Here is a 24,423-nt window from a genome sequence, read left to right as displayed (position 1 = left end):
ATTTAAAAAACACAAAAGCTATTCTTAGTAACAGAAAATGGACAAAAGAGCTCCTAAAACTGCTTTACTATAAAAAGCATTGCTCTTCTTTGAGTGGTGGTTTGTATTGTATTCCACTGAGGGTTTTTGCAGAGAATTTGAAAATAACGTATACTGGTCCGCTCATGCACCCTGACTCTCCTCATGCTTCTGTCCGAGGTGATAAAGCACGGGGCAGACTGACCGCATCTCCAGGTCGGATCCTTCTGTGTCCTCATCTGACACAGTTCTAAAAAGCATAGTTGTAAATAGTTTTTGCAGTTTTAACTGTAGCTTCACTAGTTTTATTTCTTTCCTAGTTTTAGTAGTTAGTAGTTTTAATGTCTCTTTTGAGTAGACTTCAGGGATTTTTGTCCCCTTTCCCGGCCCTCCTGTCGGTACTGGACTATACCCAGAACTTCAGGCCTCAAACTCTGCTCCTCCTGCCCCTGCACCAATGCTGCCTCTACTGCCTGGGAGAAGCTCACATCGCGGCCAGGTGCAGTATTTCCCAGTCCTTCCACAGCCATGCCTGAGAAGGCCAGACGCTTCGTCTCTGGAAGTTTCTTATGGAGATGGCCATGAGACTGCATTCAGACCCAGGCTTGGAACCCTCCATGTACATCGGACTGATTCAGTGAGGAGTGTGCCTCCCTCTGCTGCATCTGATTCTGGTGTGGGCAGAACCACTCCCACTGACCCCATGGTGGGGCCTAGTCAGGAGATTAGGAAACACTCTCATAAGCATGATACTTAGTCTTCCGCAAAGTCCGGGAAAATGAATGTTCCCTTCACCAGCATGACCCAAGGGGATGGAGCACATTCCAAGTCCCACAGGCACAAGAAAACCCATGAATAATGGGATTCAGCAGTTCTAGGGGATGAACCATTAACATTATTGGCTAAATACAATTTCCTGAATTACACTGTCACAATGGGATCATGTCTGCCTCTAGGCCCATGTCAAAGAAGGGAAACTCATAGCCAGAACTACCCTCCAGTCCACACTAGATGCAGCTGATTACCTCTTCCAGAACCATGGCTACAACTATTGTGGTGTGGTCCTGGCTTCATGCTTCTAGTTTTCCTAGGGAGGATTAGAACACCATCAAGTACCTCCCCTTTGATGAATCCCATCTCTTCAACCAGAAGACAGATGAATTGTTACATACACTGAAAAACTGCAGAGCTACCCTTGGTTCATTGGGCATCTATATTCCTGCCCGAAATGAAAGTTCCACCACCTGTTGTCCATCCAGGTCTCCCTAATTTTACCAACAGAAACTTTACAGACTCCCTTGCAAACAGCAAAAGGTGCAGAGGTCTCGCTTCCTGAGCCTCCCCTCACAGGCTTTCATGTCTCAAACCCAACCACAAGCCAAGAGGTGTTTTTGGTGCAGTTCAAGAGCCACCAACCACTGAGCTAACACCTTACGACTTTCCACTCCCTTGGCGGTCGTTTAGCATTCTTTTTGCATGCTTGGAGTGCAAAAACAAAGGAGAAATGCGTGCTGAATGTCATGTCATGGCTATACCATTGAGTTTGTAATGCTACAGCCTCAAAAAAAAAATCACTCCCCGTCCCCCTTCAGGGACCACTCTAGACAAGAATACTGTCATGAAAGATGAACACTTTATTACAATGAGGAGCAATAGAATGCATGCTTCTAGAATATCAAGGAACAGAGTTCTACTCAACTTACTTCCTCAGACCCGAGTAAAAGGGAGGTTGGAGACCAATTCTCGATCTCTGCCACCTCAGTTGCTTAATCTGCAAATTCAGGTTTCACATGGTCATGCTGACAGAGATAATTCCAGCCTTAGAAAAAGGTATGTGTTTCATGGCTCTCGATATGAAGAATGCTTACTTCCATGTTGATATTCATCCCACCGACAGATGTTTTCTCAGGTTTATGGTGGGCGCCAACGTTTTCCAATACAGGGTACTTTCCTTCAGGATAACTACCACTCCCAGAGTCTTCACCGAAGTATTTCAGTTGTAGCAGCTTGCATCAGATGTTAAGCTCTCCTTGTTTTCCTGCCCTTGATGACTGGCTCCTAACTGCCAGGTCCCATCAGGAAGCTCACGTGTTCATCTCTCTCTTTCTTAGCCTCCTTTCTTCACTGGGAGTCAGCTTCAACATCGAGAAGTCGATCCTCAAACACATGCAATCACGGGACTTCATCAGGGCTACTACAAAGTCTATCATGGGCATACCTACCCATAGACAGGTTTCAGAGATAAACATCATTATAGCTTGTATCATGAACAACCCCTGTGCACCAGCCAGAACTTGCTTGTCTCTTCTGGGCCAAGTGGCTTCGTGCACTTAGGTGACCCACTTCGACTCTCAGGCAAACAGCAAGTGGCCGCATACTGTTCCAGGGAGCCCTCGCCTACACTCCCCGGGTGATGCTTTCCTCTTCTGGGCAGACCAACTCAGCTACATCTTTCCCCCACTACCACTCCTGCCTCAAGTGCTGCACAAGATCTGATAATACAGGTCATTCTGATCACCCCTTCTGGCCCAGATAATTCTGGTTCTCCAATCTCCTATGCATATACTTCTGCCCACTGATTTCCATCCTGAGCTTACTCAGTCTTCTGAAACAGTATAATGGCAGGATCAAGCATCCCAATCCACATAAACTCCACCTCAGGGTATGATATATGGATGGACATCTGCTCTAGAACAGATATGCTCCTCAGCTGTGCAAGACATTCTCTCTGATTCATAGACTTTAAGGTCAGAAGGGACCATTATGATCATCTAGTCTGACCTCCCGCATGATGCAGGCCACAAAAGCTGACCCACCCACTTTCCCTTAACTCAGCTGTTGAAGTCCCCAGATCGTGATTTAAAGACTTCAAGTCGCAGAGAATCCTACAGCTAGCGACCCCTGCCCCATGCTGCGGAGGAAGGCAAAAAACCTCCAGGGCCTCTGCCAATCTACCCTGGAGGAAAATTCCTTCCCGACCCCAAATATGGTGATCAGTAGAACCCCGAGCATGCAGGCAAGATTCTCCAGCCAGACCCTCATTGACCATTGATACTATTTACCAGCAATGGCACGTTATTGACTAATTGACTAAAGTCATGTTATCCCATCAAACCATTCCCTCCATAAACTTATCTAGCTTAATCTTAAAGCCAGAGAGGTCCTTCGCCCCCACTGTTTCCCTCGGAAGGCTGTTCCAAAATTTCACCCCTCTGATGGTTAGAAACCTTCGTCTAATTTCAAGCCTAAACTTCCCCACGGCCAGTTTATATCCATTCGTTCTCATGTCCACATTAGTACTGAGCTGAAATAATTCCTCTCCCTCCCTGGTATTTATCCCTCTGATATATTTAAAGAGAGCAATCGTATCCCCCCTCAGCCTTCTTTTGGTTAGGGTAAACAAACCAAGCTCCTCGAGTCTCCTTTCATACAACAGGTTTTCCATTCCTCGGATCATCCTAGTGGCCCTTCTCTGTACCCGTTTGAGTTCATCCTTTTTAAACATGGGAGACCAGAACTGCACACAGTACTCCAAATGAGGTCTCACCAGTGCCTTTTATAACAGAAGCAGCACCTCCTTATCCCTTCTAGATATACCTCGCCTAATGCATCCCAAGACCGCATTAGCTTTTTTCACGGCCACGTCACATTGCCGACTCATAGTCATCCTGTGGTCAACCAGGACTCCGAGGTCCTTCTCCTCCTCTGTTACTTCCAACCGATGCGTCCCCAGCTTATAACTAAAATTCTTGTTAGTCATCCCTAAATGCATCACCTTACACTTTTCACTATTACATTTCATCCTATTACTATTACTCCAATTTACGAGGTCATCCAAGTCTCCCTGCAGGATATCCCGATCCGTCTCCGAATTGGCAATACCTCCCAACTTTGTGTCATCCGCAAACTTTATCAGCCCACTCCTACATTTGGTTCCGAGGTCAGTAATAAATAGATTAAATAAAATCGGACCCCAAACCGAACCTTGAGGAACTCCACTGGTGACCTCCCTCCAACCTGACAGTTCACCTTTCAGTATGACCCGCTGCAGTCTCACCTTTAACCAGTTCTCTATCCACCTCTGGATTTTCATATCGATCCCCATCTTTTCCAATTTAACCAATAATTCCTTGTGCGGTACCATATCAAAACGCTTTACTGAAATCGAGGTATATTAGATCCACCGCATTTCCTTTATCTAAAAAGTCTGTTACTTTCTCAAAGAAGGAGATCAGGTTGGTTTGGCACGATCTGCCTTTCGTAAAACCATGTTGTAATTTGTCCCAATTGCCATTGACCTCAAGGTCCTTAACTACTTTCTCCTTCAAATTTTTTTCCAAGACCTTGCATACTACAGATGTTAAACTAACAGGCCTGTAGTTACGTGGGTCACTTTTTTTCCCTTTCTTGAAAATAGGAACCACATTAGCTATTTTCCAGTCCAACGGTACCACCCCCAAGTTTACAGATTCATTAAAAATTATCGCTAACGGGCTTGCAATTTCTTGTGCCAGTTCCTTCAATATTCTCAGATGAAGATCATCCGGTCCGCCCGATTTAGTCCCGTTAAGCTGTTCAAGTTTGGCTTCTACCTCGGATATGGTAATGTCAATCCCCCCTCCTTTATTCCCCTCTGTCACGCTGCCACTATTCCTAAGCCCTTCATTAGCCTCATTAAAGACCGATGCAAAATATTCGTTTAGATATTGTGCCATGCCTAGATTATACTTAATCTCCACTCCATCTACAGTCTTCAGTGGTCCCACTTCTTCTTTCTTTGTTTTCTTCCTATTTATATGGCTATAAAACCTCTTACTATTGGTTTTAATTCCCCTCGCAAGGTCCAACTTTACATGGCTTTTGGCCTTTCTCACTCCATCTCTACATGCTCTGACCTCGATAAGGTAGGTTTCCTTGCTGATCCCTCCCCTCTTCCACTCTTTGTACGCTTTCTGTTTTTTCTTAATCACCCCTTTGAGACGCTCGCTCATCCAGCTCGGTCTAAATCTCCTGCCTACTAACCGTTTTCCCTTTCTTGGGATACAGGCCTCCGACAGCTCCTGCAACTTCAACTTGAAATAATCCCAGGCGCCATCTGCCTTTAGATCCATAAATATGTTAGCCCAATCCACTTCCCTAACCAGTCCCCTTAGTTTATTAAAATTAGCCTTTTTGAAATTGTAAACCCTAGTCTCCGATTTAATTCTGTTAATCCTTCCATTTAGTTTAAACCGAATTAGCTCATGATCACTCGAGCCAAGGTTGTCCCCTACAACCATTTCCTCAACGAGGTCCTCACTAATCACCAAAACCAAATCTAAAATGGCATCCTCCCTTGTCGGTTCAGCTACTACTTGATGAAGGAATTCATCATCTAGAACATCTAGGAACATCTGAGCCTTATTATTGTTACTAGCATTTGTTCCCCAATCTATATCTGGGAAGTTAGTCTCCCATGATTACACAGTTCCTATTAGTATTTACTTCCCTAAAAACATTAAATAGTTCTCTGTCCGTATCCAGGCTAGATTCCGGCGGTCTATAGCACACCCCAAGCACTATCCAGGGGAGGCTGTAGTAGTTCTTTTACCCAGTGTGAGTATTGCCCAGACAGACTCAGTCTTACCTATTCCATCAGTTATTATTTCTTTACAGTTTACCTCATTATTGACATACAATGCCACCTTTACCTTTGTTCCCCTTTACTCCCCCACCTTTACCTTTGTTCCGGTCGTTCCTAAACAGCACATACCCTTCCATACCTGTACTCCAGTCATGACTACCATTCCACCATGTTTCGGTTATTCCTACGATATCCGGTTTCATTTCTTGGACCAGGAGCTCCAATTCCTCCATTATGTTACCTAGGCTTCTCGCATTGGTGTATAAACATCTTAATGTATGCCGTTTAGCCTCTTTCCCACTAGTTATGCAATTTGGTATGGACCCCGTACTGTTTATCCCCCCCTCCTTCTTATGTCCAATCCCTTCCCCCTAGCTATGTCTGTTCTTATCTCATCACCTTCCTTTTCAATGTTGGAATCTGGCGTGGAGATTAACTGGACATCTCCCAACCGTCTCCCCCAAATTCCTAGTTTAAAGCTCTTTTGATGAGATGAGCCAGCCTCCCTCCCAGAAGTCTATTTCCTTCCCTACTCAGGTGAAGTCCATCCCGTGAGAACAGTTGTCTTGTCCCCGAAAGCCTCCCAGTGGCCATACATCCCAAAGCCCTCCTTATAGCACCACTCCCTTAGCCAACTATTTATCCTCACAATCCTGTCAGCCCTTTGCTGCCCTTCTCTAGGAACAGGCAGAATCCCACTGAAGATGATCTGAGCCTCAGTTTCCTTGAGCGTCTTCCCTAGTCTGGCATAATCTCCCTTGATTCTCTCTAATGAGAACCTAGCCATGTCATTCGTTCCTACGTGAAGGATGATCAAGGGGTTCTTACCTGCTCCTTTTAGGATCCTTTTCAACTGCAGGTCCACATCCCGTATCTTAGTTCCTGGTAGACAGCACACCCTTCTGTTCTCTGGGTCTGCCCTGGTCACAGGCCTGTCTAACCTCCTCAGTAAGGAGTCCCCAATCACGTAAACCTGCCTTTCCCTGGTGACAGTGCGATCTACTAATCTATCCCCTGTTCTCTCTAGTCGCAACCCTTGTCCGTTCCTATTTTCCCTTATACTCCCCCTTGTGCCATTCTGTATCCTCCCGGGGCCCAGATTTGGTGCTGTCTCCATCAACTCCTCCCCTCTCTCTATTGGACTAGCTGCTCTTCTCTTCTTACTCACCCTCCCACCTTCAGTTACCACCTGATGCCCCCCCTCGTTATCCAAACACCCAAACCTGTTCCTGAGTTCTATTTCCCCTTCACTAACCCTCCTTTTCCTTGGCCTGCTTCTCATGGTCACATGCTTCCACTGCCCTTGTTCTCCCCCTGACATTCCCCCCTCACAGACCTTAGCCCCTGCTTCCACCTGTATGCCTGAGCATTCCCCTTCAGCCCCTCCTTGCCTTTCCTCCATCAGCTGCTCGAACCCCCTTCTAAACTCTACCAGGGTATCTACCTGCATCTCCAACCCTTGGATCTTTTCTTCCAGCAGCTCTATTAGGCGGCACTTCATACAGACATACCTCTGTTCAGGCACCCCCACTAGCACCATGTACATACCGTAGGAAGGGTTCCACTAGACAGTGTTACTGGGCTAAGTGGAAACTTTTTTTTATCTTGGACATAACACAAGGGGATTTTACCAGAAGCAGCAGCAATTCCCCTCATTCTGGACTATATTCTATCCTTCCAATCATCGGGCCTCACCTTCAGCACTTTGAGAGTCCACCTGGTAGTGATCTGTGCTTTCCATACTTCTGTGGAAGGTCACTCTCCCTTTATATATATAACTTCTAGATTTTGGAAAGACTTCCTCCTGCACTTTCCCACCCCGCCAAACAATCACACCTTAATGGGACCTGAATCTGGTACACTGGGTATTAACAAAGCTCCCATTTGAACCACTGGCATCTTGTTCCATGTTCCTCCTTTTGATGAAAGTTGCCGTCCTTGTTGCTTTCACCTCAGTGAGAAAAGTCGGTGAACTCAGAGCTATGATGGCAGACCTGCCATTTACAGTATTCCACAAGGATAGGCTCTACATCCAAAATTTTTACCAAAGATAGTTTCCCAGTTTCACATTAAGCAATCCATTCACCCACCTGTTTTTTCCCAAAGCTGCACACATCTGCAGAAGAATGTCGATTCCATTCCCTCAACATCCGACAAGCTGTGGCCTTCTACCTGCAGAGGACAAAACTATTCAGGAAATCCCTTAGACTGTTCCTTGCAGTAGAAAATAGGCCATCTCCACCCAGAGAATCTCCAAATGGATTTCTGGCTGTATTAAACTCTACTACCAGCTGTCAAGGCTACCTCACACCTATACAGGTATGGGCTCACTGCACTAGAGTTCAAGCTATGACCATTGCATCCTTTAGGACATATGTGGAACATATCTCATAGACATATGTTGAGCAGTCACATGGAGTTCTGTACGTACTGTCTCCATACACTACACCTTGGAGCAGGACTCTATGATGGATGCCTCCGTGGCATGGCAGTTCTCCGCAAGACCCTTCTAGCCTCATCCTCTCGCCCTCCTCTGACTTAGGTACTGCATGTCATGAAGTTAGTGGAATAACTCAGGAAGTCATAACTCAGTGGAATACAATAGGGACCATCACTAGAAGAAGAGTAGGTTGCTTACCTGTAACTGGAGGTTCTTCGAGATGCATGGTCCCTATCTGTATTCCGCTTCTCACTCTGTCCCCTCTGCTTTGGATCTGTCAGATTCTTGGTGGAGAAGGAACTGGAGATGTAGTTGGTCCGCTCTGACCTTTAACGCCTTGGATGGAAGCACAAGGCTGGTCAGGGCATATGCTTTCTAATTTTTCGACTCTGTGTGCATGGTGCGCATGCATAAACACTCAGCCGAATAACTATAGGGGGCCACACATCTCAAAGGACCTCCATTTACAGGTAAGTAACTTCAATGACATCCCCCAGGGTACAAGATGGACTTTTGAACAGCAGTGTCCCCTTAATTTTCCAGATCGGGGTGTCTCTTACTAGTGCTAGTGAAAAGCAGCCTCTCCAGGGTCTGCTCACACTGCCATGTCAAGGCACACCCAAGAAAGTTACATGAATGCTTTCCCAACCACTCATGAACTAATGCAGGGCAACACCTGCATATCCCTCAGTCCCAGCCTTGCACCCCAGAAATGTGCATCTTACATTGCTCAAGGCCTCCTGGATCAGAGTAAGCTCATTAATTAGTTTGTCATTTCATCAATGGAAATGATCATGCCACAGCCTTTGTTTACTTTCGAGATTCCCCCAGATACTTCAGTCAAAACACACTGGTTTAGATAAAATATTAAAACAAGTTTATTAACTAGAGAAAGAGATTTTAAGTGATTATAAGTGATAAAAGCATAAAAGTCAGAATTGGTTACAAAAGAAATAAAATATAGAACCGCAATCTAATTCCTAAATTTACCGAGCTAACCAAGACTTGAAGCAAGCAACTTTCTCACTCCATCTCCAGTTCCTTCTCCATCCATCAGATGCTGCAGGTAGTTCACAGTTCATTGTTCTTAGTTCACAGGCTGGATTTCCTTACAGCCTGGGAGGGCTACTCCAGTTCAAAGGTTTTCTTTGTTTTCTAAATGATCTTGCTCTGTGAGTGGGTGGAGGGTCGGGGGGGTAGAAGCCATTGTCTCTTATTTTATACCTTCCTTGTTGAGGAACACACCAGTCCCCCCTGTCCCCGCTGGGGTGTAGAAAAAGCAATCTCTTGTGTATGTGACATTCAAAGGTCTCTCAGGTGAATTGTAAATTTCTGTCTCATACATTCTGTATACGTGACATTTGCGATGACATGCAAAGCCTTTGTTATTTCTGAGGAGGTGGTCTGTGGGTGTTCTCCAGACTCACAACTTGTTTCAGTAACAAACCTATAGCAAAACTGGATAACTGTATACGATGATGGTACATACATGTTAACAGGACAACAGTGTTCAATAGATCATGAGTTTTCAATGTTACCTCACAGGGCATGCTTTGTACAAAATATATCATAACCATACAAAAGTGGTGAATATGGGGTACAGGGTGCCACAATCTCCTCTTTAGAAACATAGAAGTTGCCATACTCGATCAGACCCATAGTCCATCTAGTCCAATATCCTGTCAGGCAGTAGCCAGTACCATTTTTGAAGAATCAACATATCAGATGTGAGATCTGTTATGGCAATTTTCAGTGTAGTGTGAGTGTTTTATAGTTTATAGTATGGTTAACATCTTGGATTAGGTAGAACCTCTTTTTTTTTTTTTTAATTTTATAGATTTAAATCTAAAATATTATATAAAACTATACACAGGAATAACTTCATGCACCAATAAAATTCAACTTGTTCTGGGATGAATTGTGGGAGTACTTTAACAGTGCATAGAAATGATAACAAAGAAATAGACCCCATTTACTTGAAATGGCAGGAAGACTATGTAGGCATTTGCCAGAATGAGAATTGGGTTGGGACAGAGGATTTACCTTCTAAATTCAAATGGCCTTTTTTGTACATATATATTTTTCCATTCAGCTTTTATTCTTTTTATTGCTATGTAAACTGCCGACAGCTTTAATTAATTGAATTAAATAATGCATGAACTATACTGTCATCCTTGTGGATGGGTGCCCATTTGGTCCACATTCAAGCCTTGCTAAATGGGAGGTACTGGAGAGATATTGTGGAACTTGAATGTTCTGAAAAGAGAAAGAGATGATTGAATTGTGGCAAGAGTGCATTAATTTATGAATAAATTATGCAAACAGCTTGTCAGCCATTCAATACTAGAGTGGGGAGATTCATGACCCAGGAAGAGGTAATAGGATGGAGCACGGTGGTCCTTCCTTTCAACAGAATGTGTATCTGTGCTTCAGAATTCTCAAACACCCACAATACAAAGGCTAATATGAAAAATTGAAGGGCTTGAGGATAGTACCCTGGTCGGAATTTCATTATTCTCTCTCTAACATGTAGATGGGATGGGCTTCTTCTCCAAGACATTGTTCCTGAACACTATTAGTGACTTTTCTCAACCATATGTCTTCTTATCCTTAGGCTTAAAGGTAAACTGTTTTCAAGAACTGATTATAATTTGTCCAGTGTTTTCTGATTTTTTTCTAAAGTCCTATGAAACTGATGTAATCCAGAAAATACAAAATTTTCAAGAATCTGTAAAATGAGTTAGTTTCTAGAGATGTGGCGGTCAAAGTATGCTGCTCATTTATTTACTGTATTAGGAGTAGACTATTTTTGTGACAGGTAGAAACACGGACTGTCTCTACAGGGAAAACGTCACTGAGCAATGTTACAATACGATATTTTTTTAACCCCTTATCTAATCATTTTGTAATGGCCCTATTGGGAACAGAAAGCTGAAGCAACTGCTGAAAGTGTCACAGCTGCTCAGAAAGTCTACCTCTGAAACTCTGAATGGCCAAGATCCTTGAATATAAATGATGCTGTTTGGGTTCTATTTTATGCAGATAGCCATTACGCTGTATCATTATTAGCCTTTTTTTTAATGCTACAGTAAATACAATTTCCAAAGGATGATAGGGGAGGGAATTAATGAAATGGGGAGCCCTTCCTCTTTGCATATACACCTACTTGTATACACCTTTACCCCTATATAACATGACCTGATATAACATGAATTCAGATATAACGTGGTAAAGCAGCGCTCTGGGGGGTGGGGCTGCATGCTCCGGCGGATCAGCATGTCTGGCTCCGACACGCTGCTCTGAACGGCGTGTTAAGGGTGCCAGGCCAGGGCTGAGGGGTTGGATAAGGGGCAGAGGGTCTCGGGGGCAGGCAGGGGACAGAGGGGGGGGGGTTGGATGGTTTGGAGGTTCTGGGGGCGGGGTGGTCAGGGGACAGAGAACAGGTTATTGGATAGGGCGTGGGAGTCTTGGGGGTTATTAGGGACCCCCCCGTCTCTGGAGGTGGGGCAGTCAGGGGACAAGGAGCAGGGGGGCTTAGATAGGGGGTGGGGTCTTGGGAGGGGTGGTTAGGGACAGGATCTTTGGAGCGGGGATTCTGAGGGGTCAGTCAGGGGGTGGGAAGTAGGTGGGGGTTGGATAGGGGGCGGGGCTAGGCTATTTGGGGAGGCACAGCCTTCCCTACCCGGCCCTCCATACAATTTTGAACCCCGATGTGGCCCTCGGGCCAAAAAATTTGCCCACCCCTGCATTAGGCGTTCTCATCTCTCCCGCCTATTTTAATCTAGTTTCTAAATTGTGTGCAGTATAAACTAAGCTTAAGTTGTCTCATTAGTTGTATTTTGGAAACATTGTAACTCTGTGCTGACATTTTCTAAACAATTTTAAAAAATTGTTAGCATTAATACAGTATTAAAATACCATTGACGTGATGGCAAGTAGTTCACAGCCACGGAAACGAAAGGCATGGACAGCCAAAGGAAAAATTGGAAGCTTTGGACAGACTGAAATCAGGAATGAGCCAAGCGAAGGTCTCAAAAGAACTAGGAGTGAGGGAATCAATATTAAGAGGGTGGATCAAAGATGAGGAAAAATTACGATCAATGCTAGTTGAACTGGATGAAAGTGAAGGCCTGGAAAGGAAGCGCCTAAAAACTGCCAAGGATAACCAACTAGCTAGAGCAGTATTTATGTGGTTTACCCAAGAACACTCCAACAGCACAGCAATTTCCGGTGACATTATAAGGAAACAAGCAGAGAAATTGAAGAAGGATCTTGATTTTAGACGCTCGGGTGAGAATGCTTCTGCACATCAAGGTAACTAATTTAAAGCTAGCAGTGGATGGCTTAATCATTTTTTAAAACGTCATGGCATTCGGCAAGTCGCAATTTCAGGAGTGATGTGCTCCACAGATATAAGAGCTTGTGACGAATACCCGCTAAAGTTACAAGAGATCATCATCGAGGGTGGCTATGCTCTGGAGCAAATCTATAATGCTGATGAAACCGGCTTATGTTACCATATGCTGCCGGATAGAACACTTTCTTCTAGGACCGAAGAACAAAAGGTTTTAAGGTGATAAGAGAGAGCGACAATACTTTTCTGCATGAATAAAACGGATTCACATAAATTTAAAACTCTGTGCATAGGCAAATCCAGGTCACCTAGGGCTTTCCACCATAAGAACATGGATTCGCTTTCTTTCATTTATCGCCATTCAAAAAATGCTTGGATGACATTGGATATTTTCGAGGAATGGTTTAAGAAATATTTTGTACCAGCTGTCCGGAGCCACCTACGCAGACAAAACCTGGAGCCAAAGGCATTGCTCCTACTTGACAACTGTCCCGCCCACCCCGCAGTTGAGACCTTAACCAGCAAAGACAGGAAGATAAAGGTGAGCCACCTTCCTAAAAACACGACGTCCAAAATACAGCACCTCCATCAAGGCATTATAGCCACATTTAAAATGAACTATCGTAAAGCCTTAGTAAAGAAAATAACGGCTGTCATCAATTAATTAATTTTCTGGATGTATTTAACTTAGGCGAGACAGCCCTGCTAGGAATCACTCCATGAATGATAGAGAAATGTTGGCATCGCGGTCTCAAAAGTATTTTTGTCACTGAAAGCGACGACAGCCAAGATGAGGAAGAAGATGAAGATGAGAACAACTTTGAAGGTTTTATGGTTTTATGGAAAAAGAGTCCATGGAGACAGAACGAGTCTACAGGGAACTTATGGTTCAAAGTGGGATAGCTGATGTTCAAGAGTGGATGGAGGTGGATGCTATGTGTCCAACCTATGAACGACTTACCGATGTAGATATAATTCATAATGTTGCCCCTCAACCACCTGGTGCCTCGGAAAATGTGTCTAACCCTGAGGATAGTGATGAAGAATCCTTGGCGCCACCGCCCAAAGCTGCTGATGCAGTTGTAGGGTTAGAGATTGGTCTTAAGTGGCTAGAAAGCCAGGATGTGGATAGACTGCAATTACTGCAGTTAAAATCCATAATTGACCTGGCGAAGAAGGCTCGCAGTAGCATGAAGCAACAAAGTATAACAAGTTTTTTTTTTAATTTTTTAAATGTTCTTAAATAAGAAAGCATCTTGTACCCCCAAAATTTACCATTTTATCAATGTCTCTAAAACTTAATTACTTTACCATTTTTAGCTTCATTTTAACCTTTTCTATAAGTAAAAACTTCCATCTCCAAAATGTTTTTAGACTATTTAATAGTTAACAGTTCATATTACTTAATAATCTATGTATAACATACAGTAGTTGGCTAAGTGACAAAGTGGCCCATGCTCCTGTTTCCTAAAATACCAAAATCCTTTTTTACAACAATTTGTAAGGATGTGTAACTAAAAGCATTTTCTGTTATTTTATGTGAATTTTGCATTTTCCTAAGCATTACACGCAGACCAAACAATTGATGTATGATGAAACCTAGCCCACATGGTTGCATTTAGCAGTGCTTAGTACCTGTGTTGTTAATACACTGTATCTTTTAAGTAAGTTTATAAAATAATTGTTGTCATTAAAGAAAGGAGATACAATTTAACCATTGTAGAACAGATTTATTTACTGCGTACACTGTGTTAGTTCTAACAAAAATGATTTGCTGACTATTAATAACGGAAATCTTTGAGGCCAAAGCAAGTTCGATATAACGAGGTTTCACCTATAATGCAGTAAGATTTTTTTGGCTTCTGAGGACCGCGTTATATCGAGGTAGAAGTGTGATATGGATTATGTATGATAGTTTTAAATTACAAGATCATATTATTTTCCCCCTACATGACCTCAATCTCATTTTACTCTGTAAGTTGAATGGTGAATGAAACAGTTTTGTATAGGAAGGAGCCTAATCTTATTTGTATAGTAAATGAAGTAACAGTCCTCAGGATACCTGCCTCATACAATACAAGAGTCAGATGGTGTGTGAAGCATGACAATGCGGATAAAAATATGTTGAGCAGCTGCTTTGTGCACTGAGCACTATCCATTTTGCACACTGAATGAGTTAGGGGTCCTGCAGAGAAAAGTAGTATGTGGTTGTGCCACTTAAGACTGCATCATAATGCACCAGCATCTGGAAGAGAGTTAAGGTTGCATGGAAAATCTTAATTTTATGACTCTGTGTGTTTCACTTTGCACTTTGGTCTTCTAATTGATTTTTTTAATATGAGGTGATATACAATTTCTGATTTCTAAACTCAAGATACAGACAGTGCATTGACACATTTGCCCCCAAAAATATGATTTCAATGTTTTTAGGGTATGTATAAATTAAGGGAATGAGATACATTGTCATTACATACAGTGCAGGTTGGTTAAATCCTATTAATATAATTAGTTGCATATGACATTGGCATAAATTTCAAGATGATATATCATTGAATATCAGGGTTGGAAGGGACCTCAGGAGGTCATCTAGTCCAACCCCCTGTTCAAAGCAGGACCAATCCCCAGAGAGATTTTTACCCCAGTTCCCTAGATGGCCCCCTCAAGGATTGAACTCTCAACCCTGGGTTTAGCAGGCCAATGCTCAAACCACTGAGCTATCCCTCCCCCCAAAACAGGGAATTGAACCTAGGTCTCCCAAGTCCTATGCTAGTTCCTTAACCAATGGACCATCCTTTATTTATTTATTTATATATATAGAGAGAGAGAGAGAGAGAGAGAATTATAATAATTTATTTGGAAAATAAAAATTATTAAACCGAAGAGGTAGATTTTTATTTTGGAGAAGTATATTGTTCTTAGGACGATTTCCTAATACTACCTAATGGAGAACTGAATTGATTAGTTAACACTTAAAGGGCTAGAGAAATATTTACTATGATAATAATAGGGACCCCACCAAAGCGCTCAGAATGGTGTTCATTAGAATAAAAATAAATATAATAAAAACTTAAAAATACAAAACTTCTTAAAATATTAACACAAAAATGAAAAGTGTCTAATTGTTCAGTGAGAAGATTGAAAAGGAAGGTAATATATTACAGGGTCAGTTGTCATTCTAGATTCACACTTTGTAAGAAGCACTTTAAAAACTTACTGCCAAGTGAGGAGGTATGAAATCAGATGGTTTCAAGGTGGGGAGGACATGTGCGAGTTCAATATTGTAGTGTCAACCCAACATGGTGTGCTCTTGACTTCAAGCACAGCAATGGGATCCTTAAAACAGTGGCAGCCTGTGGGCACAGAAACCCACTACATGGCCCCATCAGTGTTATTGTCAGATAATATCCCACATTACGCATCAAGTTCAGTCTCTTAATGATCCTTTATCAGTTACTTGTCTTGTGTCATAACTGGTATTCATTTAAATCATTAATGCCGACTTGCAATTCTCTCTCAGGGCTAGGTCCACAGATCCTCAGTGTGGGTTGTCTCCTGTCTGTAACTGTAGGGGGCAGAATCAAAGCTGATTGGACAGCTGACAGGGGACAAGCCCCCACCTTCTGGAGACCCCCTGAGTTTTGTTCTGTCTCTACTATCAGGCAGTGAAATCCAGCACCAACTGAGAGAGAATGGTGGGGAAAAAAGCCTGAATAGGCAGTTTGTCTCCAGCCAGAATTATGACATCTCGCACCCCCCCACCCTCTACGACTGCTCAGGTAACGGGTTAGGAGGTTGGCTGAGAATGGTCCAAACAGGAGACCAAGGCTGTGTTCCTCCTGCTCTTTAACTTTGCCAGAGAATGCAGAAGGAGAGGCTAGTGCATTGTGCACTCCAGCCGCTTGGTCAGAAAGGTTTCACTTTGGCCACCGTAGCTAGACTTAGGAGACTGATTCCCCAGGCGTCTTGACAACCAGGCCACAAATGTCTCAAAGGATGGTGGAAAAATTAAGAGAGCCGTTCAGCTGCAGGAGATGGTTGCATGAAAAGGCAACAGCCCTGCATGGGGAAACCATAAGTGAGACCGGCTGAATCCATCACAGGCAGAGCAAGGAGCAGTCGGTGAGACGATTTTGTGTGTGCATCTTCCTGCAGTGCAGGTCTCATTACTCCCCACCCCTTCCTTCCCTTGTCAAGCAATTCAATCTCTTTCCCCATGGGAAGTCAGGAATTCTGCACAGAGGGGAGAAGGGACTCCCCCCATCAAGAAGAAATTACCTCTTGGGCTAGGGAGCCCCTGGATTTAGCACAAAAAGCTCCTTTACCTCAGATATCACCATCTTGTGAGCCCTAGGCAGCAGCTACAGTGTCCCATCACAGGCATTCTATCCTCTCTCTAAAGGAGAAGGATAAAGAGGTACCTATTAGCAGAAGAGGTTTGCAGGATCTTCGTCTGACCCAGGTTCCCAATCCCCACCTCCCTTAAGGAGTAAAAATTTTTAAAAGAGTGAACAAGGTTCAAGAAATTACCTCAGAAACTTAGAAAACTGGCCAGTCCTCCATTTGACAGCAGTTCCTCTGACTTATCCCCAGAGGATGCCAGAGCTAAAGGCTCTTCACATACGGTTTTCATACTCAGAAAGAAAAATCATCATAAAAGGAGTAGAATTTATTGTCTGGTTCTTCATCATCATCATCATCATCATTTAATTCATTTTCATCCTTATCTTCGTGGGTATCAACAAAGAAAAAAAAAGAAGGTTGGGAAATCTGTTAAATTTAAATCAAAGGGAAGAAAAAAGAAGTCAAGAAGAAAGTCAGGACATTCTTCACAGGAGGAAGGTGAACTCTCAATCTCAGAATCACAGGATGAAGAGAATCAATAGGATCTTTTTCCAGCTGAATGATTTGAGAAAGGTTGATTAGATACTTAAGTATTCTATCGGATGAGCCTACTAGAAAAAATTCTAAGGAGGAAGAATAGAGGATTGGTACAGAAATTACAAAAAAAAAAAAAAAAAAAAAAAAGTATATTCCAACAGGTTAAGCTGAACCATATATTCCCCCTTCATGTCTTTTTGGAAAGAGTAATTAAAGCTGAATGGGAAACCTTGGCACAAGTCTATGACATTGTCCAGGTGTGAGAGAAAATTCTACAACATGCACCATAGCGAAGTAGATTTTGTGTCTTTTCCCGAAGTGGATGAGGCAGTTTCATCATTTAGTCAAAGAGACTGCTGGAAGGGGACTTTTTCCTTAAAGAATCCAATGCCTGCAGAGTGGAAATATAACTGCAGCATACATTTTGAGTCTGTATCTTCCTCTCTGAGAGCTTCTGGTGTGACAACATGTTAAGCAAGAGCAGTACTGGCCTGGACTGACAATTTGGTAGCCAGATTGCCAAAAGGCTAAGCAATCGTGGTTAGGTTCATAGTTAAAGTCTCAATGGCTTCAGCATTCATAGCTGATGCAACCAGAGATGGTTTGAGGTTTTCAGCACAAAGTATGGTCTCCAATGTGGTGACCAGACAGCACCTCTGTTCACATGACTGGAAGGGTTATATAGAGGCCAAAATCACATTAGTAGTTTGTTTGTTTTTTAAATATTCAGGAGCTTGGTTATTTGTGGAGCCATTAGACAAAGGTTCCTCAGATAAATCAAAGACCTTACAGAACCTTCCTAACTCCAAATCCCGGTCTAAAGGTTTTTACAGGTCTAAATATCCTTTTCCTAAGTATAGAAGCCAACACTACAGCAAAAGCAAATGTAACAAGTCTAATCCCGGAAAGGAGAGAGACCAGTCTTCCCACAATGCAAATTCCAACACTAGGAACATTCTCATACTATGGTCAGGAGAGTACTGACAAGCAACACCTATGGGGGAGACTATTAAAGTTCAAGGACCCAATGGCCTCTCTCCACATCAGACAGATGGGTCCTGGATGTGGTTTAACAATGGCACATCATAGAATTTTCAAAGATTGTGAATTGTCGTTTTCCCTTTCACTAGTATCATCAAATCTGCAAAAGAGGTAAAATATGCTAACGGCCATAGTTCATCTTTTGTGAATCAGTGCAGTATCGTTCCTGAGATGGAGACATTCTCTGGTCACTACCGAATCTCTTTTTCTAGTACCCAGGAGGTCTGAGGCGGACAGAGCTGTGTTGGACTTAAAACACCAGAACAAGTTCATAAGGATCATGTTCATGAAGTTCATATCAGTGCCGATCTGCCAGGGGATTACTTTGTTAATCAATTTGAAGAAAGCCTATATTCACCAGGCACACAGGAGATTTCTGCAGTTTGCTCATGGGACTGATCATTTTGCCGTGTAAAATGCTGTATTTTAGACTGTCATCTGCACCTTTGAGCATTCTCAAAAGTTCTCATTGTTCTGGTGGCTTTTTCTCAGGCAGAAGGGGATACAGGTATACCCTTTTCTATTCTAGACAGACCCCTGTCCAAGGAGGTGGTCTGCTTGAGTGACTCAGTAAATGATCCAAACATTGGCAGCAAACCATTGATAACTACTCTGAGTATGGTCCATGAGGCTGAGGAAAGGTTTCTTCCAGTCCTATGTTTCTATGAATCTATATTCAGCATCATGTAACCAAAGTGTCTCATGTTCTGGAATTTTTACAAGATGGTTTTGATATCAGGTTGCAGCTCTTGTAAGGTAAAAGTTCTTCTTTGAGTGCTTACTCATGTTGATTCCAATTAGGGGGGTGTGTGTGTGTGTACTGTGTGCACAGTAACCAGAAGATTTTTCCTCTAGCAATACCCATTGGGTTTTCTCAGCTGCCCTCTGGAGTTGCACCTCCATGGCATCATATATAGGGTCCTGCCACCACCTCAGTTCCTTCTTACTGCCTGTGATGGTTAGCCAGAACGCTCATTTGCTCTTGCTTTGGCAAGCCTTCTCCCTAGTAATCTTCAGACTGTCTTTCTGTAACTAGTTTAATCAGTTAGTTAGTAGTTGTAGCTAGTCATTATATAGTTGGATTCCTGTTGGGAATTGTTCTGGGGGTACCCTCTGCTTCCCTACCCCCTCATCCCCAGTGCCGGGGCATGCCTCGGTCCCAGGGTTTAAACCCCGTGCAGCTTGTAACAAGCCTATGACCAAGAGCAACCCTCACACTTCCTTCTTGAAGTGCCTGGGGGAATCGCATCAGAAGGACCATTGCAAAATCTGTAGGGGATTTTGCCCAAGGACTCAAAAAGAAAGAGACCAATGGTTGAAGATCCTTCTGATGGAGGCTGCCCTCTGCCCCCACTCGGACCCGAGTTTGGCCAAACTGATGCCTAGCCCCTCAACATTGGTGCACAGTGCTCCGGCATTGACACAGGAAATTTCGGCGCCGAGAAAAGACTTGGATACAGATACTCGGCCCCAACAGGGCTCCAAGCATGGCAATGCATGGCACTGTTCACCAGTCCCTGGGTGCCCCGCAAGAAGAAGAAGCTGGACAGAGGACACTCATCCACACTGAGGCCGGGATGGAAGGACTCTTTTAAAAAAAAAAAAAAAAAAAAAAAAATATAGGGTTGGAAGGGACCTCAGGAGGACATCTAGTCCAACCCTCTGCTCAAAGCAGGACTAATCCCCAGACAGATTTTTGCCCCAGATCCCTAAATGGCCCCCTCAAGGATTGAGCTCACAACCCTGGGTTTAGCAGGCCAATGCTCAAACCACTGAGCTATCCCTGCCCTCACTGGAGCAGTGAGACCCACATTGGGCCAAGTAAGTGCGGCACCACCTCGCCTGGCACTGCTGACTCCTGCACCAACAAGGGGTCAGTCGAGTCCAGCTCCTCAGGACTCCCCTCCTCGGGAGAGTCACAGAGAGGCTTTGGAACTGCCCTTCACACTGGAGACCTTAGAGGCAGCGAGAGAGCTCATCGCCTTCACCACCTTCCCCTCCCAGGTGAGAGACCCTAGATCTCCATCTTGGAATTTAAACGTTGTACTCAGTGCCATAATTCAGGTGTCCTTTTTACTTGACTATCAAAACGACTCTTCTGACTGCTATCACTTCTTCAGCAAGAAAGTTGTTAGAGTTGGGAGCATTATCCATCCTGCTGCATCTTTTACAAAGATAAGGTGGCTTTGAGAATGGATCCCACCTTTATTCCAAAAGTGAATTTGATTTTTCATCAAGCACAAGGGATCTCATTGCCTGCTTTTTGTCCACATCCTTCTCACCCAAAGAAGAAGCTATGGCATTTGTTGAATATAAGATGAGCCTTAAAGCTTTATGTGAAAAGGACTGAGCATAAGAAAAACAGACTTACTGGTCTTATTTCATCCAAGAAAAAGAGGTGCTAAGGCATCTAAATCATCAATCTGAATAGATACGCTGATGCATTGCTGAGGCATGTAGAGCAAAAGGATTCAATTCTCCACTGGGCATCGGAGTTCACTCAGTACAAGTGGTGGTGGCATTGTGGGTGGAGAAAGGACAGGCCGGTTACAATGTAATCTGTAAAACTGTAGTTTGGTCATCCCTGCATATATTTACCTTGTTTTACAAAATAGATATTCAGTTTTCAGGTGATGCAGCCTTTGTCATGTGGTTTCTGCACACTGATGATTCCTTTTGGTAAGGGAATCCTTTCTTTCATTGACATTATTTTGTTCCCTCCCTAGGAATTTTGTCACTGCTGAGAAAATCCCATGCAGAGGATCTGTGGACCTAGCCCTGAGAGAGAGAATGGGAGAAATTTTGGTTATTTACCGGAAAATTTTCCCTTTTCGAAGGAATAGGCCCACAGATCTGTTTCTCCCTGAAAAAGAGAGATCTGTTTAAAGTTCTCTGCAGTAGTTAAATTTTTCTTTGAGTATTATTTTGGCAAGGTGCTGATGCAGGATGAGAGATTCATTTTTTTTGTTTCATAATCCAGAGAGGCTAGCTTTGGAAGCATCTCAAAACTGAGAGGGTCTCCAGAGGATAGGGGCTAGTCTCTTATCAGCCATACAATCAGCTTTTATTCTAAACCTACAGACAGGTGATTATCCTCACTGAAGATATGTGGACCTATTCCTTTTGAAGAAAGGAAAGACTTCAAGTAAGCAACCACAAATTCTTATTTTTAAACCTCTTATTAATCTGCAGGAAAACATTTGATTTGGGTTTTAAAAAAAAAGTGTAACCAACTATTCTAACTTCAGTGTTAATTTTAGTTGTTTTCAAAGTGGCTGCTGTTTTATTGCCTCTTAAAAAGTACTATAGAATTTTAAGTGTCTACTTATTACTTAACTTATTTTAGGTACTGTGGTCTTTGGAATGTGGACATTGGATTTCAGAGGAACCATATGAACTGTCAGCCAATTTCCCTGCAGCTCCTGTAAGTTAAATGTTTGTGAATTTAGATTAATTTCTCTGTTAAATGAATAGTTACAGAACTAGGGGTAATAATGGTGACTGGCTATCGTGGATAAGTGTCTTTATTAGAAAAAATATAGATACACGTATTCTCTCTCTTGCTCACTCATGCTCTCTCCCCACTCTTGTCCAATCCTCCTTCCTGAACAGTATGCAAAACCTGTGGTATATAATATATAAACATTTAGAAAGAGATTCATTTGTTGAATAACTTCTGAGTAAATAAGGGCAGGTCTACACTTAAAAAGCTACAGTGGTGCAGCTTTAGTGAAGACACTACTTTGCTGACTGGAGAGCTTCTCCCATCAGCGTAGTTAATCTACCTCTGGGAGAGGCAGTAGCTATGTCGACGGGAGAAACTCTCCTGTCGACATAGCACTATCTACAGTGGCGGTTAGGTTACTATAACTGCCTCGCTCAGGAGTGAGGATTTTTCACACCCTTGAGCAATGTTATACTGTTATACCAATGTAAGTCTGTAGTGTACACCTGGCCTAAGTTTCATGTTTAAATATGCACATTCTTGAGTTTTGTAGTATCATGTCTTATTTCTTGCTGTGCTCGTGTCTCAGTTGGAGACTATCATAAGGTGGGAAAAGGCAACAGGCCACAGCTTTAACACTTCTGTTCCAGATGCTGCGTGCATTACTGTTTTTTCCACTGAATGGATTTCAGGAACTTAAAGTCGCTATGGGCTTCACAACCCAGTAAGTCAGTAATACAGAGCACTTCTTCTTAAATGCTAGCTTTCCAGCAATGACTTGAGCATTTGTGCAAAAAGTTTTATTACCTGTATATCCTGGGCTATCTCCAGGTACACCTCCACTTCATATTGTCTGAAGTTATTAAGCAGTAAATTGGTTTTGGGCTTTGATACAAGCAGGATTGTACCAACCTGATGGTTGATCACATCACAAAAGGCTTTACAATTTGTGTTACCTGTGTAAGACATATTTTCTTCAGCTACTTGTTTCATATAATGTTTCACACGTTTTGATGAGAGAACATTTAACTGGTGATTGAACTTTGCTTTCCTAACTACAATTTTGTTGTATTTTTTGAATTTGGGATTTTTAAATTCCTTTTACATTCATAATCATTTTATCTGAATATTTCCAAGATAAAGGTTTCTCTTTCGTTTTTAATAACATGCTATTATAGTGTAGAGCAGAGGTGGGCAAACTGTGAGCCGCTTTAAGCCATCCCGCGTGCTCTTGTTGGGGAGTTGGCTCTGGGGCTTGCCCCGCTCCAGCCGGGGCGCAGCCTCGGGTGCCGTTCCACGCGGTTCCCGGAAGCCGCGGCATGGCTCCACTCCGGCTTCGAAGTGCTCCAATGGGAGCTGCAGGGGCGGTGCTTGCCAATGGGGCAGTGTGCAGAGCCGCCTGGCTGCGCTGCCAGGTAGGAGCCAGAGAAGGGACATGCCACTGCTTCCGGGAGCCGCTTGAGGTAAGTGCCACTCAGAGCCTGAACCCCTGAGCCTCTCCCCATGCCCCAATCTCCTGCCCCAGCCCTGATCCCCCTCCCGCTCTCCAAACCCCTTGATCCCAGCACCCTCCTGCACCCCAAACCTCTCATCCCCAGCCCCACCCCAGAGCCCGCACCCCCAACCGGAACCTGCACCCTTTCCCACACCCCTGCCCCAGCCCTTATCCCCCTCCTGCCCTCCAAACCCCTCCTACACCCCTTCCTCAACTCAGGCCCACCGCAGAGCCCGCACCCCCAACCAGAGCCCTCACCCCCTCCTACACCTCAACCCCAATTTTGTGAGCATTCATGGCCTGAAATACAATTTCTATTCCCCGATGTGGCCTTCAGGCCAAAAAGTTTGCCCAACCCTGGTGTAGAGAAAATACAACAGTTATTCTAAAACGACTGTGTGAGTGTAAAAAGAAACTAGTGGTGCATTTATAGATTTGTTTAACCTAAGAGTCCTTTTGGAGAGAGGTGGAGGGATGTTTTGTGGGGCAGCAAATAACTAGCATGTTGTTTTCTATTCAGGTAGGTGTGCTGCTTCTGTTGTGCCCATCATTGTTTATAGAGTATGTTGAAGAGAGAAGCAGGAGAAAGCCAGATGATTTTAGCTTAAGGCTGTAGGGTTTTCTGTTTTTTAAACCCTTTTTCTCATTAATAACTTGGCATGTTATCAGTAGTTTTGCACAACATTCTGTAAAGTCCTTTGAGAGTGATTTCTGCCTTTTGTTAACTCCTCACTTCTATCTAATATCTGCTTATCACCATCATTCCTTCAGTAGAAATGGGAAGGCTTGGGGGACATTGAAAAGTTAGGTTGAGGCACATTAGGGTTGTGCAGAGAGTTTTTGTCTGTTGTACTTTATCTGTGAATAAGTGAATCTATCCTCTTTTCAAACATTCCCCTCTCAAGGTGTTTTAATTTTTCTTGTTGTAAATACTGTAGTTGCGCTCAAAAGAGTTTCCTTCCTTTTCTTCTTATATCTCATAAGAAGCATTTAAGAAGGGAGGATGGGATAGGAATGGAGAAATATATAATGCTTATGCTTTTGAAGGTTATTGAGGAACGAGGCAGGAAAAGGCACTCTTGCCAATTTGTAGTTGCTTCTTGCAGTCACTGCAGGCTGTGGTACAAGT

The 24,423-nt window shown here is 43.3% G+C and overlaps 1 protein-coding gene across 3 annotated transcripts in view; it reads left to right on the top strand.

The window, feature by feature from the left end:
* Positions 1–24,423, top strand: part of MCPH1 (microcephalin 1) — a 226,099-nt gene that overhangs the window by 80,480 nt on the left and 121,196 nt on the right. For all 3 annotated transcript variants that reach the window (XM_034766362.1, XM_034766361.1, XM_034766360.1), the window contains one exon: positions 21,701–21,778. In XM_034766362.1, the coding sequence (XP_034622253.1) occupies positions 21,701–21,778 (78 nt within the window). The remainder of the gene's footprint in view (positions 1–21,700; positions 21,779–24,423) is intronic.

Source organism: Trachemys scripta, chromosome 3 (genome assembly GCF_013100865.1).
Source record: "Trachemys scripta elegans isolate TJP31775 chromosome 3, CAS_Tse_1.0, whole genome shotgun sequence".
Classification (NCBI taxonomy): domain Eukaryota; kingdom Metazoa; phylum Chordata; order Testudines; family Emydidae; genus Trachemys; species Trachemys scripta.
The sequence above is the reverse complement of the archived record's forward strand: the minus strand, read 5'-3'. Positions and strand labels throughout refer to the sequence as shown.